This window comes from Curcuma longa, chromosome 3, assembly GCF_044706935.1.
Source record: "Curcuma longa cultivar G26 ecotype Majalengka, Jawa Barat chromosome 3, ITB_CL_G26_1.1, whole genome shotgun sequence".
Lineage (NCBI taxonomy): Eukaryota > Viridiplantae > Streptophyta > Magnoliopsida > Zingiberales > Zingiberaceae > Curcuma > Curcuma longa.
In genome coordinates this window covers 5577597-5594001 of record NC_133863.1, presented here as the reverse complement: position 1 = coordinate 5594001, position 16405 = coordinate 5577597, and the positions used below count along the sequence as shown (strand labels likewise).

At 35.3% G+C, this 16405-nt stretch overlaps 4 protein-coding genes across 7 annotated transcripts; 3 read left to right on the top strand and 1 right to left on the bottom strand.

Moving 5' to 3' along the window:
- The first annotated feature begins 342 nt into the window (after window positions 1-342).
- On the top strand, window positions 343-1087 carry LOC141825707 (uncharacterized). The gene has a single exon (XM_074713092.1). It carries the CDS (start codon window positions 483-485, stop codon window positions 840-842), a length of 360 nt encoding a protein of 119 aa, XP_074569193.1. The 5' UTR covers window positions 343-482; the 3' UTR covers window positions 843-1087.
- Window positions 1088-2005: 918 nt separating this feature from the next.
- On the bottom strand, window positions 2006-5947 carry LOC141822776 (ubiquitin-conjugating enzyme E2-17 kDa-like). Of its 2 annotated transcripts, none has more exons than XM_074710104.1 (5): window positions 5871-5947; window positions 5689-5783; window positions 4756-4883; window positions 3020-3124; window positions 2006-2401 (listed from the first exon to the last, which is right to left on the bottom strand). In XM_074710104.1, the coding sequence occupies exons 2-5, from the start codon at window positions 5756-5758 to the stop codon at window positions 2360-2362; spliced, it is 345 nt and encodes a 114-aa protein (XP_074566205.1). In that variant the 5' UTR covers window positions 5759-5783; window positions 5871-5947; the 3' UTR covers window positions 2006-2359. The 2 variants fall into 2 exon arrangements, with proteins under 2 accessions (XP_074566205.1, XP_074566204.1); XM_074710103.1 differs by having other exon boundaries at window positions 2006-2387.
- Window positions 5948-7299: 1352 nt separating this feature from the next.
- Window positions 7300-11373, top strand: LOC141824409 (cytochrome B5-like protein). Of its 3 annotated transcripts, XM_074711692.1 has the most exons (7): window positions 7300-7504; window positions 8101-8189; window positions 8268-8305; window positions 10609-10686; window positions 10773-10864; window positions 11118-11188; window positions 11288-11373. In XM_074711692.1, the coding sequence occupies exons 2-6, from the start codon at window positions 8111-8113 to the stop codon at window positions 11182-11184; spliced, it is 354 nt and encodes a 117-aa protein (XP_074567793.1). In that variant the 5' UTR covers window positions 7300-7504; window positions 8101-8110; the 3' UTR covers window positions 11185-11188; window positions 11288-11373. The 3 variants fall into 3 exon arrangements, with proteins under 3 accessions (XP_074567793.1, XP_074567794.1, XP_074567792.1); XM_074711693.1 differs by having other exon boundaries at window positions 7300-7498; window positions 11118-11373; XM_074711691.1 differs by having other exon boundaries at window positions 11118-11373.
- A 721-nt stretch (window positions 11374-12094) lies between these two features.
- Window positions 12095-16215, top strand: LOC141824408 (calcium-dependent protein kinase 15-like). The gene is made up of 7 exons (XM_074711689.1): window positions 12095-12701; window positions 13582-13725; window positions 13813-13965; window positions 14428-14540; window positions 14617-14793; window positions 15774-15901; window positions 15978-16215. The coding sequence occupies exons 1-7, from the start codon at window positions 12095-12097 to the stop codon at window positions 16075-16077; spliced, it is 1422 nt and encodes a 473-aa protein (XP_074567790.1). The 3' UTR covers window positions 16078-16215.
- Window positions 16216-16405: the final 190 nt, after the last annotated feature.

Genomic DNA, 16405 nt, shown 5'->3' with positions numbered 1-16405 from the left:
GACGACCAAGTCGCGACGCCACCGCGGAGGGCACCACGCACGTGACGTGGCGAAACTATCTCACTTTTTGTTTTATTTTTTAATTTTGGAAAAATAAATAAATAAAACGTGCACCGCTTGATCAATAAACATTTTTCACACGTACCTGATTTTCCTCCGAACGCCCCTCTAGAACCGGCGGTCTAATGCCTACGAAAGACAGGCGCCGTTTCTGTATATATATATGTCAATTATCTTCTCGCTCACTGCGTGTTCGATCAAATGCTTCAGAGATAAAAAGAGGAGATTTATCCCTGCTTTTGTTAAACCTTGGTTAATCATCGAGCGGAGATCGGAAAAACAGCGCGGTCCTAGAACCGTTGGTGCACCACCGCCACCACGCCTTCTCGGGCGACAGCGACTCCCCCTCCCTCCTCTCTGACTCCATTTCCTCAGTCGTCAGCGCTGCCGCTGTGTCACCCGAGTCCCTCACCTCCCACCCGATGCCGACTCGCCGGGAGTCGCTCGCCGACGGGCGCCTGCCGAAGAAGCGCAAGTCGCCGGCCTCCAACTCCAAGCGCTCGCCGATCGCTTACTTCACTGCGGACCCGGCCCACTTCCGCGAATTGGTCCAGCGAGTCACTGGCGCCACCTCCACGGCCGCAGCAGCGTCCCCGCTGTATCCGCCGGAGGCGGCTGGGAACTTTCCTCTCCCGACCCTCGACGAGTCATCGTCGCTTGATCCCGCCGGCTTTATCCAGCCTACGATATTCGGATCCGACGCGGCTCTCGCTGAGTTCGATCCGTTGCTTTTTGGGTCGGGTCTTCCGACGCCAGAGCTGGATTTGTGGGGCGTTTTGTGAGCGAAAAAGATGTTTTTTTTAACAGACGTCTGATGGGCAACGGACGGCTTGAAGCCGTTCAGTTCATGCATAGTCAGAGCTGTGTATTTCCATACCAGATCGTAACTAAAAGATCTTATTTATATATAAAAGAAAATCAGACCAAGTGTTTTGTTGAAAGAAAAACTAAAATCTGTCGATTCCCCTAACAATTAAAGTAAGCAAAAAGACACAACAAAAACTCCAGTCGTTGATTTTTAATAAAACGAGAGAAACAGAATTTGTTTTTTTTTTCAAAAGGAACTTTTTTTATTTCATAGTTGAATAATAATGTCAAATATATCTCTATACGATTTTAAATTCTAATTTTAAAATCTAATGTCTCAACTCTCAATCTTTATATCCATTTTCTTTTTATAATTCAAAAATCCAAACTTTATCCGATTAATTCCGGAGTAAAGGAAAATTGACTGTTCGTTTAATCTATATTGATTTGACCAATAATAATAGCTGAATCAATGTTCGTATTAGCCTAGAGATACAGTTTAATAAAATAATTCATTGGTACAATCACTATATTAGCGATACCAAACTCGTCCACTTTTGTTTAATCCAACTGTTGCAATCATTTTGAGAGAAACAAATAATAAAACTTATTCACTTGACACCACACTGGCGATTCTAAAAATTATATTTAATACACTTTAATAATAATATGCTGTAATTGATTATGCTTTAAATAAAGCTAATATATATTATCTAGCAATTGGTTAAATTATTGCCCTCAAATTGCATCAAATTAAAAATAATGAAGCGCTTTAGAATATGAAAACTATCTGCATGATGTAATTATGTAGTGTGCATTTACGTCCAAGGTTATAGTGGGGATTATCTGTGTTCTCTGTAATAAAGCGGCAGTATTTATTTTCCAGGATATAAAAATAAACTAAAATACAAACTTTCAAAGCAAAAAAATTATACAACAATAAATTAAACTCAGAAAAAGAAACAATATTGCTTCCTCTTGTTATTTTTGTTGGTTCAGCTCACTTATTGAAATGGCGAACTGAACCTGTCCCCCGCAGAGAACCTCTCATACAAATAAGCAAAAGATCAGATCCAGTGCCAACAGAAAAGATGCATAATCTAAGTTGTGCAACCAAATGCTAATACAAAATTCAAGATACATAAGGAAAAAATCTTCCGACTGTTCAAATAGTTATCATATAAACAATAAAATACAACAAGAGTCTGATTGAGTCTGCAGTGGAGACTTTTTTCTAGCTAGTTTTTAAGTCGATTGAGTGACACAAGCAGCACAGTTCGATTTAAATGTTACAAATAGTAAATTCTTATAATAAATAGACGACACAACCATCAGACACTGAACCAAATGGAACCTCCAACTTTCTTTGGTATGTCTTAGCCCATTGCATACCTCTGGGTCCAGCTCCTAGCGGTGGTTTCGTACTTGGTCCTATCGGTCTTATACATATGGGCAATTTCAGGAACCAAAGGATCGTCTGGATTTGGATCAGTTAAGAGGGAGCAAATTGACAGCAGCACCTATAAGGAAAAAACTACAAAACGCCCTCAATATTCCAATTGCACGATAATAACAAGCCATAGATTCTAATTATTCAAAGTTGGCTACATATATTACTAGTAACATACAAATCATCTTTTATTTACGTCAATTTTTTTATTCTCCTAATGTTTCCATCTTCAGCTCTGATCAATTCAATCTATAGACTAACAAATATAATTTGATTGTTTTTGACATCTATACAATCTTACTTTGTTTTTAATTTATTTCATCATTTATTGAGATTATCTAGTTGTTGTTGGATAGTATTCATTTTTGAATTTAGCATTCCTAATTCTTTCCTAATCATATTAGCATTCTCATCAAAAATATTTTTACTATGATTCTGCAAACAATGCAATATACAAGATTGTAGAATCATGCAGATCCCGTGCAAAAGTCTATTCAATAGCTTTGATCAAAAGGTTTTTTTTAGTAAAGGCCAAGCAAGGGCATAACTCATGAATATAGTAAATGAAAGGATAGGCATGGCACTGTCACTTACCTGAACGTACTGGTATACACTACTACTAGCTGATTAGGGTGAGTAAATTCGATAAGATAGATATAAACAACTTTCTAGGATAATTTATAAAGGGAAAGAAAAGGGCACCTTGGAAATAGTTAAAGCAGGACTCCATTGCTCCTTTAATATGTCCAGGCAAATGCTTCCGTTGCTGTTAATATTTGGATGGAAAACCTTGGTCCTGAAAGCAACCTGAAGAAGGTATCCTCAATAAGTGAGCCAATACATAATGTTTAACTGCTGTTATTGACAATTTGATTTGGTTAGAGGAACGTGTTCAAGTGAAATGGTAATCCTATACCTAAAAAGTGCATCAGTACAGATGCAACAAACATTTTGGACAAACACAGCTTGTGCACACCAGGCAATTTATCCTCAACCACAAAAGACTAACAGCCTAAGCATCGCAATTTCCCTTCTCTTTAGTTTGACTTTTCTTTTTAAAAAAATAAACTTGAGACTAAGAAGATCAGATTTTTAACCTAAATTTTCATGTCATAACTTTGGTAAATACAAAATCAGTCCTTAACATTCCCACCATAACAATTCAAGCCAAAATTTCTGAATACTTTTAGCTTATCCAAACCAATTCAATACTCTAAACCTTCTATTGGTGAACCAAGGCAGATACTTATTTATTATCGACTAAACCCTATTTTCATAACCACCATCATATGCAGCCTGACAACTCTAATTTGACCAATTTCAATATGTACACCATTTAATTCAAAATAAACCAACAACGCTAGAATTCCATGCCTATGGTATTTTTTAACATGGAACCATCATATCCACTCATATCTGAAATTTTAATATGATGAACAAAATTTAAAATATAGCCTTCAGTGCATGGTTGCAGAACAAAGAAAATTATAGTTCCATCCACCATAAGGGGGCTAACAAGTTTCCTAGCATCATATGACGCTGCTACTTTCTCTCAGTTTCATGATATCTTGGTTTTTGTAGTCAATGATCATATCAACTGTACAAATGAGATTTTATTGCCAAATTAACTGAAATTCTGAAACTGTAACAGATATTCTTTATTGAAAATGAAATGACAATTACCATTTTTAGATTGAATTAAATCCAGATAGACTTAGATCGAAGAAAATCAATAGATTGAACCTGATTACCATATAATCAAGAAGCTAGAACTAATCCTAAGACTACCATCCAGGGTTGCATGGAACTTTGAGGTTGACATTTCCATCCAGGGTTGCATGGAATTTATCCATCTAACAGAATGATTTATTATTGGACTAAATCAGGTATGCGGTTTACTTGGATATAACTTTATTTTTTAATTAAAAAAATAATGAACAGTGAGAATTATAGAAGTTAAACAATAAGTTATCAATCAGTAGTTTATCCTACAATTTGGTCAATACAGTAGTGGGAGTTGCTGCAGCCGTTAAAACAATGCATGGGTTGGAAGTATAATAGTACACGTGTTTGGTGTTAAATATGAAAAAACCCAATATTCTCATGTTTCTATTGAGCTTTCTCATAGCATCCATAACTATCAATTTGGAAATGACTCTCACATAATATTACAAGCAATCACTATCAAAATAGGGAGTGGCATTTTTTGGCTTTCAGCAAGAGAGATGTCTCTAAACTCCATGAGTTCAGAATAGTAAAACTAGATGTCTCCAGGTCATTGTATATCATAGTCCTCAGATGCACATCATTCTCTTATTATGAATCATACGATGTGATGAGTGTAGCATTGACTTCACCAAGTTAATATGTGAACCTCAAAACAAATGAAGAAATTGATAGTAATAGAAATTGTTATTTTTCACTTTTGTTAAAATCACCTTAGGTGGCTTAAATGGATAATCTGGAGGGAAGTGGATGGTGACAAGAAAAACACCCCCTGCATATGGACTGTCTGATGGACCCATTATCGTAGCTTGCCAATGGAACATGTCTTCAGCCACAGGGCCTGCAAGAAAACAACTCAAAATACCACTTGATCCTATGTTGAAATAGTAAGGCTTGTTTGAACCAAGAATGTGATTACAGAGCTTAACAATCCCAATCCACCAACTACTACTGAGTGTCTTCTAAATCAGCAAGTTAAATCTATGGAGCATTGCATTACTGTTACTGAACGGTAAAGTACATTATGAATTGGAGCAATATCAGTAATAACAACTGGAGTCACCGACTCTCAATAATGAAGGTAACAATACCTTAACAACAGTTGTACTCGGAAACTTTTCCACGTGATCACAGGAAATAACTCGGGAAAATATTCTACTTTACAAGCCAAAAGAAAAAGAGATTGGTAATTACAGGACACTAACCATAAACAACTACACCATGAAAAGAATGACAGAGCTAAATTTCAGCGACATATTTTCTTTAATCTACAAACAAATACTTCCTAGTGTATGCGTATGAAAAAAGCAAATTATGTCAGCATCCACACATGTTATATTCCTGTTCTTCGTAAATAATCAATATTAAACATTTAATGGGATCACTGTCGTCAATGTACTATAAACTTTTATAGATGTAACAATCCTATATATCCCGGAAGAGCAAACTTGGCGCGATCAGCGACAGTGGATCTAAGTTTGTTTGATATGTCTTTTAAGTTCCTTAAGATTCAAGCTGTTCATAATTTATACCCGAGAGAGAACGTAATCCAGTAATGATCTAAAGTCAAATCGCTTATGCTGACAAAAAAAGAGAAGATGGAAGGAAGAACAAAAAAAACAGATACAGATACAGATGGGAAAGACCAGCGCTGCAAGAAGTAGGAGGATCCTTCTGCAGATCCTTCAGTTCTTTGATGATCCTCCTCGAGGCCATGGGCGATGATCTAATCGTTCAAAACCTGCCAAAATCAAAGATTCAAGAGCGTGAAGGGAGATCGATCGAGATAGAAAAGGATATGAATCCAGAGAGATATAGAGGGAGAGACTTCCAACTCGCCCTTTCCCTTTGTCGCGGCTGGAAAGGGAACCGCCGAATGAGAAGAGGAAAGCGGACAGAGCTGCGGTATCTTGACGCGAGTACGATTTTAATTTGAATGAGCCTTTCCTTGTAGGACCACTCACACTCACCAGCAAAGCACGTGATGATGATTTTTTTTTCGAAAAAAGAAACAGTTTAATAATAAACAGTAATTAACAGAAGAAGAGAAATAAAATTTAAATTTTAAATGAGATAAATATTTTAAATTTTTATTTTTAAATATGTATAAATTATATTTTAAATTTATATAAAAATTATGTTCCTTTTATTTATAAGAACATTATGCAAGTAAATAGATAAAGAATTAACTATTCAAGTGACCCCAAAAAAAAGTTTTTATTAGTTTATTTCTTATTTAGTTATAAATTGGTAATTAGTAAAAATTAAAATTAACAAATATGAAAAAATTAGCATAATTATTTTTTTTAAGATTATTCTCCAAGTAAAGATTAAGTGGAACATAAAATAAGATTTAATTTTTATATTAATTAGTATGGTATAAAAATTATAATAAAAAAATAGCAATTAATATACTAACCTAAAGATTAAGTGGAACATAAAATAAGATTTAATTTTTATATTAATTAGTGGTCCAATTAATATACTATGGGCCAAAATTAATAATGTTAATTAAAAGTATTATAATATAATTAAAATTAATTTAACTTAATTAAAATTACTCTAACATAACATAATGTAGCTAAAACTAGTATAATAATAAACAATTTAATTAAAAAAATTATAATAATTTTGATTAAAATATAATTATAAATGAATCAGACATTTAATTAAGATAAAATATTTTTTATGCCGGTTTAATAATAAATAAATAAATAAAATAAATAAGCTTAAAAAATAAATTTATTCATTAATATTTATAAATAAAATTTATAAATCATTTATGAATAACCATATTTATTAACTTATATAAATTTTAATTATAAATTTATTTTTTATGTTATTTAAATACATAAATTAAGTAATTTATAAAATTTTATATAATATTAAATTATTTATAATATATTAAAAATAAATATAATTTTTATAAACATGATAAAAATATTTAACTGGATAATAATGCTATTAGTAGTAAATAAATAATTTTGAACACAAAACTAAATTTTATTTGATTTGGATTTAACTTATTTTTGCTCTTAGTCAAAATTATTACAATATTGACTTATTTATCTACTATTATCAGTACATAAATATATTTAGAATGAAAATTAAAATAAAAGTCCCGTTTTGATATTTTTTAATATATATTTTTTGGGATAATGAAAATAAACTCCTTAAGCGGTGTATTAGATCGGCTATAAGTCTAAAAATCAATTCCTTGAGCATTTCTTAATTTATTTTCCAAATTGACATTTTAGGGATATAAGTGAACCAAAACGCAGGTGTTTGCAGCTCCCGTCGCAGATTGCGATCTGCCGCAGGGTCACTTCATCGAGAAGACGAGGCGAACCTCCTTCGCTCCGTCGACGGCGAAGCTTCAGATCTTAGGAGTCTATCTCCTCCGCACCACCCCTTCAGGCTCCCCCTCCTACCATCTAAAGCGTCAATTTTTTCTCGGTTTTGGTCGTTGCTCCGCTTCCATCCTTTTCTTTCGCATCGATTCATGTCATTTTCTTTCTTCTATGATCGGGACCGATGTTTTATCACAACCTTCGTTCTTCTAATGCATTTGTACACCAAAAAGGGAGAAAAGAGAATGAAGGGTATGGAAACACTGGGAAAATGTGGGGTCATTTCTTTTTAGATGCTCTAGGGTTATTCATGTTTAATTGTAGTCTTGATTTTTCTTTAGTTTCAGACTTCTAGTTCTGGTTCCCTTGTCAGATTTGAAGACATGGTTTAAGTATACTCCTTTCGACAACCATGTCCAAATTAGGGTTTTACTAACACCCACGTGAATCGATTGTACTAATCTTCTTTTACCGTAAGCGATTAGTTTGAAACGACGTTTATTTCATTGTATTCCAAATCTGCAGCAATTCTTAATTAGAAGTTTATTATGAACTAGAAAATCACCTGAAGCTATTAGCTCGAGATTTTGTTGAACAACAGTCGTCGTTGGAGTATTTTTATGCATCACTGTAATCATTAATTTTTTGTTAGCAAAGTATAACTCCTCAGCATGCTTAACCGACATGTTTTTATTGTATGGCCTAAAGGTGAGTTCGCATGGAGATAATTGCTATAACATTGGTTCTGCTTTTTGTACTGGCAGCTCTGTTTGTCATCCCAAGATCCAATAGTAGAGGTAGATCCATTAACATAAAAATTCTTTTATTGGGCAAGTTCAAATAGCTCAACAGTGTCATTTACCAACTATGTGTAGGTACATCCAAGAAAACTCATTCAAGTGCTACCACAAAGGTGTGACATTTTACCCATATGTTTTTTTAATCATTTTCTCTAGTTCCTTGCTAATTATTTTGTTTCTCAAGAAGTTCTAGAGTGTGTTTGCAAAGTCTGCCACCATGTTCAATAACAGTTTATCCCACATGGTTAACCTGGTTAATTCTTGGTGACGATTTTGTGTATATTAATGCTTGGGTTGTGGCTTTTGAAGGTATCTACACATTTAAATATGATTATTCAAAACAGTATGTTGTGTGCCAGTTACTACTATGCTGCATAGTTGTGGCATGCTGCATTGACTTTGCCACATTGAAATTTCCTTTGTTAGTGGTGGTTTATATTTACACAATAGGTTAGGTGTTGCAATGGGCTTGGGATTGGACGCTTCAATATTTGACTATGACAACAATACTTTATATAATTTCTACAAAGCCATTTAGTTGTTGCATTTTGTTATGTATTGCCTTGAAAATGACATTGCTACTCATGATTAAAAGACAAGGTTCGATTGTTCCACGGGCTTGGGATTGTATGTGATGAATTGGAACTTAGTGAGCAGAAAAGTACTAAATTGTAGTTTTGCAATGGAGTATTTTAACCAGATTGATTATGTATATAGCTTAGAACAAACTGTTTAGTCTTGGTTATTTTTTAGCAATTATGAAGGAGACCAAAAATGTGCATAATTTCAGTTTTTTATAGAATACACCAATTTGTTAATTTCAACTTGGTATTAGATCAGATCAGCAAGTTGTAGGTCAAGGGTTCTTTTCTCATCCTTTGATTCCCCCATCAAAGGGGAGGCCATGGGTCTGAGGTAGTTTGCATGGCCCTTCCTCCCCTTCAGTACCATAGGTCCTTTTTCTTCTGTCGTTAACACTTGCAAATCTGAACGAACATCAAACCTCATTACTAAACTCTTCTTACCTAAAGAAAAACTGCACAAGAAACAAGGTTAGATAAGAAATCTAGTGTATGCTGATTTGCCGATGGCTTCACCATCTAACACAATGAGCTCTTCATTGCTTACTCCCTGTACTTGCATCATGCCATATGATTCAATCTCCTTTTGTTTTCAACCATGCTGTTATCCACTCTTGGCATGTAACTTCCTCACTCGGTGTCACTAGATCTCAAAGGTAAGGCTATGATATTCAATGCTGTGTTTTAACAATTATTTCCTATTCTTCATCTATAATGTGCACTCCAAGCTTTTTAACTTCATCCATTACTACTCCAAGACCATCAAAACTCCCATTTGGGCCTCTGGATGCATCGTCTCCAGCTTTCCACCGTCATACTCAGTTTTGTGCTCAGGTTATAACCTAGACAAATTGGTGCCTTACGGATGCACCACACACTTAGGAGGTAGGCTTCATGAGGAACATGGATGTAGATCACTAAACCAAAAGTTAATCCTAGGCCTGTCCAAGTCCAAGAAACTACATGTAAACCAAAATATGATTTGATTGAGGAACAAATATACATAAATCAGTATAAAGATTTACAGAGCTTGATAAAAGGAGGCAGAAATGAAGAGGTGCAGCAGATTTAATAGAAATAAATAAAGAAAAGAGCAGCTTAAAAGGAACAAAATCTTCTATGTGCAATAAACTCTTCAATTTGTAAATTTTCCTACCCCTTGTCAAACTAAAGTACCACAATAATTTTATTATCAACTGAATGCATGGATGATCTAAAAGAGATCAGTTTTTATCTATATCTTTTAATCTCTCTCTTGTTTTGGGGTTGATATCCAAATTTTTTTACTTCTTCTCTTTTGACTATTTTTTGCACTCCCTCAATCCCTCAAATTAAACATGCCAAGAAAACTCTTTGATCTCTCAACCTTTTCATTCTTATGCTGGAACTCTAATGCCTTTTTCTCATTATGCATTTCTCATTTCTCTCCATTAGTTCAAAATTTCAAATACTCTCTCTTCTTGTGTCTTCTTTTTCTTTTATCCCAAGTGCATGTCAAAATTTCTCTTTCTTCTGACATCCCTGCAGATTGAATCTCGGATCTTTTACTTATTTTCTCTGGACATTTTCTGTTATATATAACATGGAATAAATAGTTCATTCACACTTTGCGTATTTCTCTGCAAATCGTTATATTGAAATTCTTTTTATTTGGGTATAACTGTTCGTTTTCTACAAAGTAAACTACTCTGACTTTCAAACTTAATTCATACACTGATGGTGCTCTAGTTATGTGTGCAAACCAGCATTTGATCATTTAAAATATTTTCTTATTGGCTTGTATGTATATATTTTGTTGAACAGACGGGTTCACTAACTATTCTTTTCTCTCTCAGACACTGAGAACTTACTCTAAAGAAGAGGTCTCTCTTCATAACAAAAGGACAGATTGTTGGATCATAGTCAAGGGCAAGGTTGTATAGCTGATGAGGAATCAATATTTATTCTTAGGATATCGTTTACAACAGATCATGAAAGGGTATATCTATTGTTTGTGCAGGTCTATGATGTCACCCCTTATGTGGAGGAGCATCCTGGAGGAGATGCTATACTAAACAATGCTGGAGGCGATTCAACTGAGGGCTTTTATGGGTTTGTATTAATAATGCTGCTTATGATGCTGCAATGTTTTATTGATTATTTATTTTGATGGATCAAATCTCTTGGAACTCCACATTGCTGCATTGTTATCATAGTTAATGTATCAAATCAGATTTTTTTTTTCATTGGAACTGGTTTTTCATTTATCCTTAACTGTTTTTTGTCATGCTATTTTCTGAAATCTCTTTTTATTTTGCCATTTAAAGAGGAGATCTTTAATTCCATTGGTTACTTGCAATTGCAGGCCACAACATGCCACACGAGTGTTTGACATGGTTGATGAGTTTTATATTGGAGATTTGAAGGCCTGATGAGGTTCTTGAACTACTCTACTCTGATGGTCTTGAAAGTGGTATTTTAATTCTTCACTTTTGTGCAAACTCTGATTTGTCTTTATGGATTTGTATTTTTCAGAACCAGCGCCATTGCCCAGACGAGATTGTGTTTCTTAGACCTTATTCGTTTAGTTTGTGAAAACTCTGATTTATAGTCTTTGTTTTTTATTAGCTCTAAAAAAGGATTGAAAAATCAAAAAGACAAGTAATAAACATTCATCATTAGTTTTTTTTTTTTTTGACATTATTGTAAGATGAAATATATTTGTATCGTATAGGTGCAAGTATCCTGTCATCTTGTGACTGTCAATTGGCATGCAAAAGGCCTACAAGCTATTGCTAGACCGCTACTTGGATCAACAGGCCAATCTAAATAAAAAAAGTAAACTGCAAAAATCTAAAACTAATATTGACATTTTATAATGAATCGAAAACTTCACAGTGTGTAACTTGAGCGTGTACTGTAAATGTACCCGAAACCAACAGCTTATGATGTTTAGATTTAGATTTACTGTTTTATGCCAAAATGTCATTGACTTAGTACCAAAATGTTAAGATTTGCGGAATGAGAGAATGCGCTGCGCTCTGTTAATTTTGTTACATTCAATCACTAATTAGAGATGTTTAAGCTCAAGCTATAAATACTCTACTTCAGTACGATTAAGTGTGGCCAAACTAGAGTTAAGATTGAAAGTTGGTAGAAAGATCCTGAGGCTTTTTTATTTGTGGTCTGATTTGGGCAAATACCGGTGATTCAATAACTATGCATTTACTGTCTGTTTCATTTTTATAAGATTTAAATATATTTTATTTATTTTTAATTAAATATGATATGAAGTATAAATATAAAACAAATTTTAAATCTTCTTCTTGATCCAAACCCCAAATGGGCAACCGACCCTCCCGCCGCCACAAAGAGCCACCCCCGTCCCCTGGCCCGGAACATTCTCGTCCCCGCCCCAATCCCCACACCGCCGCCGCTTCCTCCACCTACTCTGACCGACCCTCCTCTATCCCCCGCCCCATCGCCTGCAATGTCGGGCGCGTCCTTGGTCGGCCCATGGAGGACGTCCGCGCTAGTTATACCTTCGGACGCGAGCTCGGCCGTGGCCAATTCGGGATCACCTACCTCGTCACCCACCGCGAGACCGGGCAGCAATTTGCCTGCAAGTCCATCGCCGCGCGGAAGCTCATCCGCCAGGACGACCTCGAGGACGTCCGCCGGGAGATCCAGATCATGCACCACCTCACTGGCCACCGCAACATCGCGGAGCTGAAGGGGGTGCATGAGGACCGGCACTCCGTCAACCTCGTGATGGAGCTCTGCGAGGGCGGGGAGCTCTTTGACAGGATCATCGCCAAGGGACATTACTCTGAGCGTGCGGGTGTCATGCATCGAGATCTCAAGCCGGAGAATTTTTTATTCCTGAACAAGAGAGAGGATTCGCCTCTCAAGGCTACTGATTTTGGGCTTTCCGTTTTCTTTAAGCCCGGTAAACTAACAGGGTTGCTCATCACAATTGATCCCCTAGTGTATCTTCAAGTAACCATTCTTGCATTTGCTGTCAGACGCTATAATTAATCCGACTAATGCATTGCCAACCACGAACCATCCACGAAAGAAATGCCTATGCAAATTTACTGCGTTAAAGTCTAACCTTTTAGACATAGTTGACTACCTATTGCTAGAGAATTCACTGATAACTTTTAGTTCGAACTCTCTACTTGGTCCTTGGTTACTCATGAGGATGATTTGGTGTCTTAATCTAATGCTCACTGAAAATCGAGTTTAGTATGGAACCAATTGAGCCAAATTGTCTTCTATGAAAAATATAAGAATTGCTGTTTCACATGGGATTAGCTTTTGAAGTTCTTCAAAATATATCTACTACACACACAAACTTCAAATATACTAGATAGTGGGTGATTTTCATACATACTAGATAGTAGGTGACTCCTATAATATCAAATGGTACCAGTCACAGCTTAACCTACTGATTTTTATGCCACAATGTTGCTAGTTTAATTTCGTGTTGGATAAATTGCTACAGTTGGAGAAAAATGATGTATTCAAACCCTACACAAAAATTAGTTAAATGGTGAAATTTCTATGTTCTTCCTTGTTAGTATTCACCTTGTCCTTGCTGATGAATAAAATCCTATAATCTTTCTTGCCCGCACCATAACACGGTGAAGCATAGGACTCTTATTTTTGTTGCATAGTTAAATCTATATGTGGCAATACTTTGTATTTTCTATAAGAAATATAATGATGAAACATGAAAATAATTTTGAATGTTTTTCTGTTTTAGATGTTCTTGCATAAAGGTTTGTCCATAGTAATCCATTTACATGAACTATGGAGTCATTCAGGAGAAGTATTTAAAGATCTTGTTGGAAGTTCTTATTATGTTGCTCCAGAAGTATTGCGGCGACATTATGGAGCAGCAGCTGATATATGGTGTGTTGGAGTGATACTTTGCTTTCTTCTTTCTGGTGTCCCTCCTTTTTGGGCAGGTTTCTAACTTTTCAAAATTCGGGAGCTTGAAAAATTCATCCCATTTAATATGAATCAGTTGAAGGAATTATGTTTCTTCAATGCAGAGAATGAGGATGGAATATTTGATGCTATTTTACTTGGTCATATTGATTTTTCATCGGATCCTTGGTCTTCTATATCGAATGGTGCTAAAGAACTAGTGAAAAAGATGCTAAGGCAAGATCCAAAGGAGCGACTCACTGCTGCTGAAATTCTCAGTAAGCTTTATTTTAGGTCCTATTAACAAGTCATGCTTTAACGATGTACTGCCTGAGTTACAATGAAAGTTAATGCACCATTACATCTCATCATGGAAACAATTAAAGTACAATGTTGTGTCATCTTGCGAAAACTACCATTTTCTGCCAAGCAATGTTTATCTGATCTCCATCATTACTGATTCTGATGAGACTAGTAAGTGATAACTTATAGAGTTTGTGTAACTAAGTATTTCCATGAATTCACAACTCCATTGTATTTTACATTTGCTTGTACCTGCATTGCTATCACATATATCTGTTCTACAACCAACCCACACATGTTCTCCTTTTTTGTTCTTTTCTTTTTTCTTTAATTCTTTTATTGACCTGGGCAAAGAATTGCTAATCTCATCTTGAATCTATCAGTTTTCTCGTTAGCAACATTATTTCTTCCAGTTTGATGGTTGGAATTTTATGCAGACCATCCATGGATGAAAGGAGATGGTGCTCCTGATAAGCCACTTGATCTTACAGTCTTGAATAGGATGAAGCAATTCTGGGCCATGAACAAGCTCAAGAAAGTGGCACTGAAGGTGGATGTTCAATCGCAGTTTCTCCTGAATTTATATGCAAATTGGCCTTCCATTCTGACAACATTTTATTGCTCAGGTTATAGCAGAAAGCTTGTCAGAGGACGAAATCATAGGTTTAAAAGAGATTTTCAAATCGATTGACACTGACAATAGTGGGACAATAACATTTGAAGAACTAAAGTCAGGCTTACCTAAACTGGGTAACTTGGGCATCAAGATTTCTGAACCAGAAGTCAGGCAGTTGATGGAAGCAGTATGTTCCATTGCACTCAACCTTTCTTTCTTGATTTTTCCGCTTTTGCTTGACTATTCTATTATTTATGCTCCATTTTTTTTTATGAGCTCCATATTAGGTCCTGTGGCAGGGTAAGTCATGTTAACCTGAAATTGCATGATCATCTTTGTACAGGTCGCTTCACAAATTCAACCTCTTTAGGTTCTTTCCAATATATTATTATGGATAAGAATATAAATATATAAACTAGTCTCTTCCCTGGTGGTTAGCTAATCAACTTTAACTTTTATGCAATAGTAGATTAATGTTATTGGTCACTTTTTTGCTCACTGTCCACAGAAAACTAATCCAAATTATTAAGGAGTCAGTAATTTGAACCTTCAAAACAACTCGAAAAGGTCAAGATTGGTGTTGAGGTCCTCACTGATGCAAGGTCTAGAAGGGTCAAATTTTTTAGAACTCTGCAGAGAGAGCATTTTTCCATAGATGACTATCAAATTCAGATGTAACTAGTGATACATATTTTTTTTGTGGAAGTAGGAAATATATTGGCTCTGGATTGTGTGGAAGAAGGGACAATCACGTGGAAGGGAAATTAGTTTGTGACCAGATACATTGTGTCTACACTGCCTGTATATAGAAAGAAAGATTGGCGTTACATAGAAGTTAAAATTATACTGTTTGCGGTGTTATTTTTATGAAGACGTTTTCTTGTTAACAGGCAAGAAAAATATATTTTACTGCAAATAATAAATAATTTTCTTTCAAGCAATGGAATATATGCAAATTGACTAGTGTTCATGCAGTCACGTCTCTCTACTTTCTTGCTTGTTTACTGAATTAAACCATTGATCCACATAAAATTCTTCTAGTTTGTGCTTGATTCAACTTGACAAATGAATAGGTTGGATTTTGGTATTAACATGTTTGACCCAATGCTTCATTCATGGTGCATATTCTGGTGTGGATTTGACAATGCAACCTGGTTATCATGGCAGGCTGATGTCGATGGAAATGGGACCATTGACTATATTGAATTTATAACAGCTACCATGCATATGAACAGAATGGAAAAGGAAGATCATTTATACAAAGCATTTGAGTATTTTGATGAAGATAAAAGCGGGTAACATCATGTTTACATGATTGAAAATTTGCTAATCGTAATGGAGATGAGTGAATTTTTTTTATCTCTCCGGTAGGTACATCACGGTCGAGGAATTGGAGCAAGCTCTCAAGAAGTATAACATGGGTGATGAGAAAACAATAAAAGAAGAGCAAAGTGAGAGGAAAAATATGTAGCACGAAGTTGTTAAATGGCTGGCTCTTTTAGCGGGCGTTTCACAATTTCTTTACCATTATTTTTTACTTTGCCTAAAAGCTGTTTTAATCACATTTGACTTCTAATCTTGGTTGAAATCGACCTAAATTCGTTACTCATCTTCCTTGGAGGTGTCGATGACCTAAACTTGTTGATTGCTTATGTTCTCATGAATAATGTCTAATTTTTAAAAAACATTGATACTCTAGTTGATGGTTTTTTCTTTCTTTGACACCCTTGTTGATGAGATTCACTTGCGTCAAAATAATTTAAGTTACGGAGTCACATTGAAATCATAAGCCATATGTT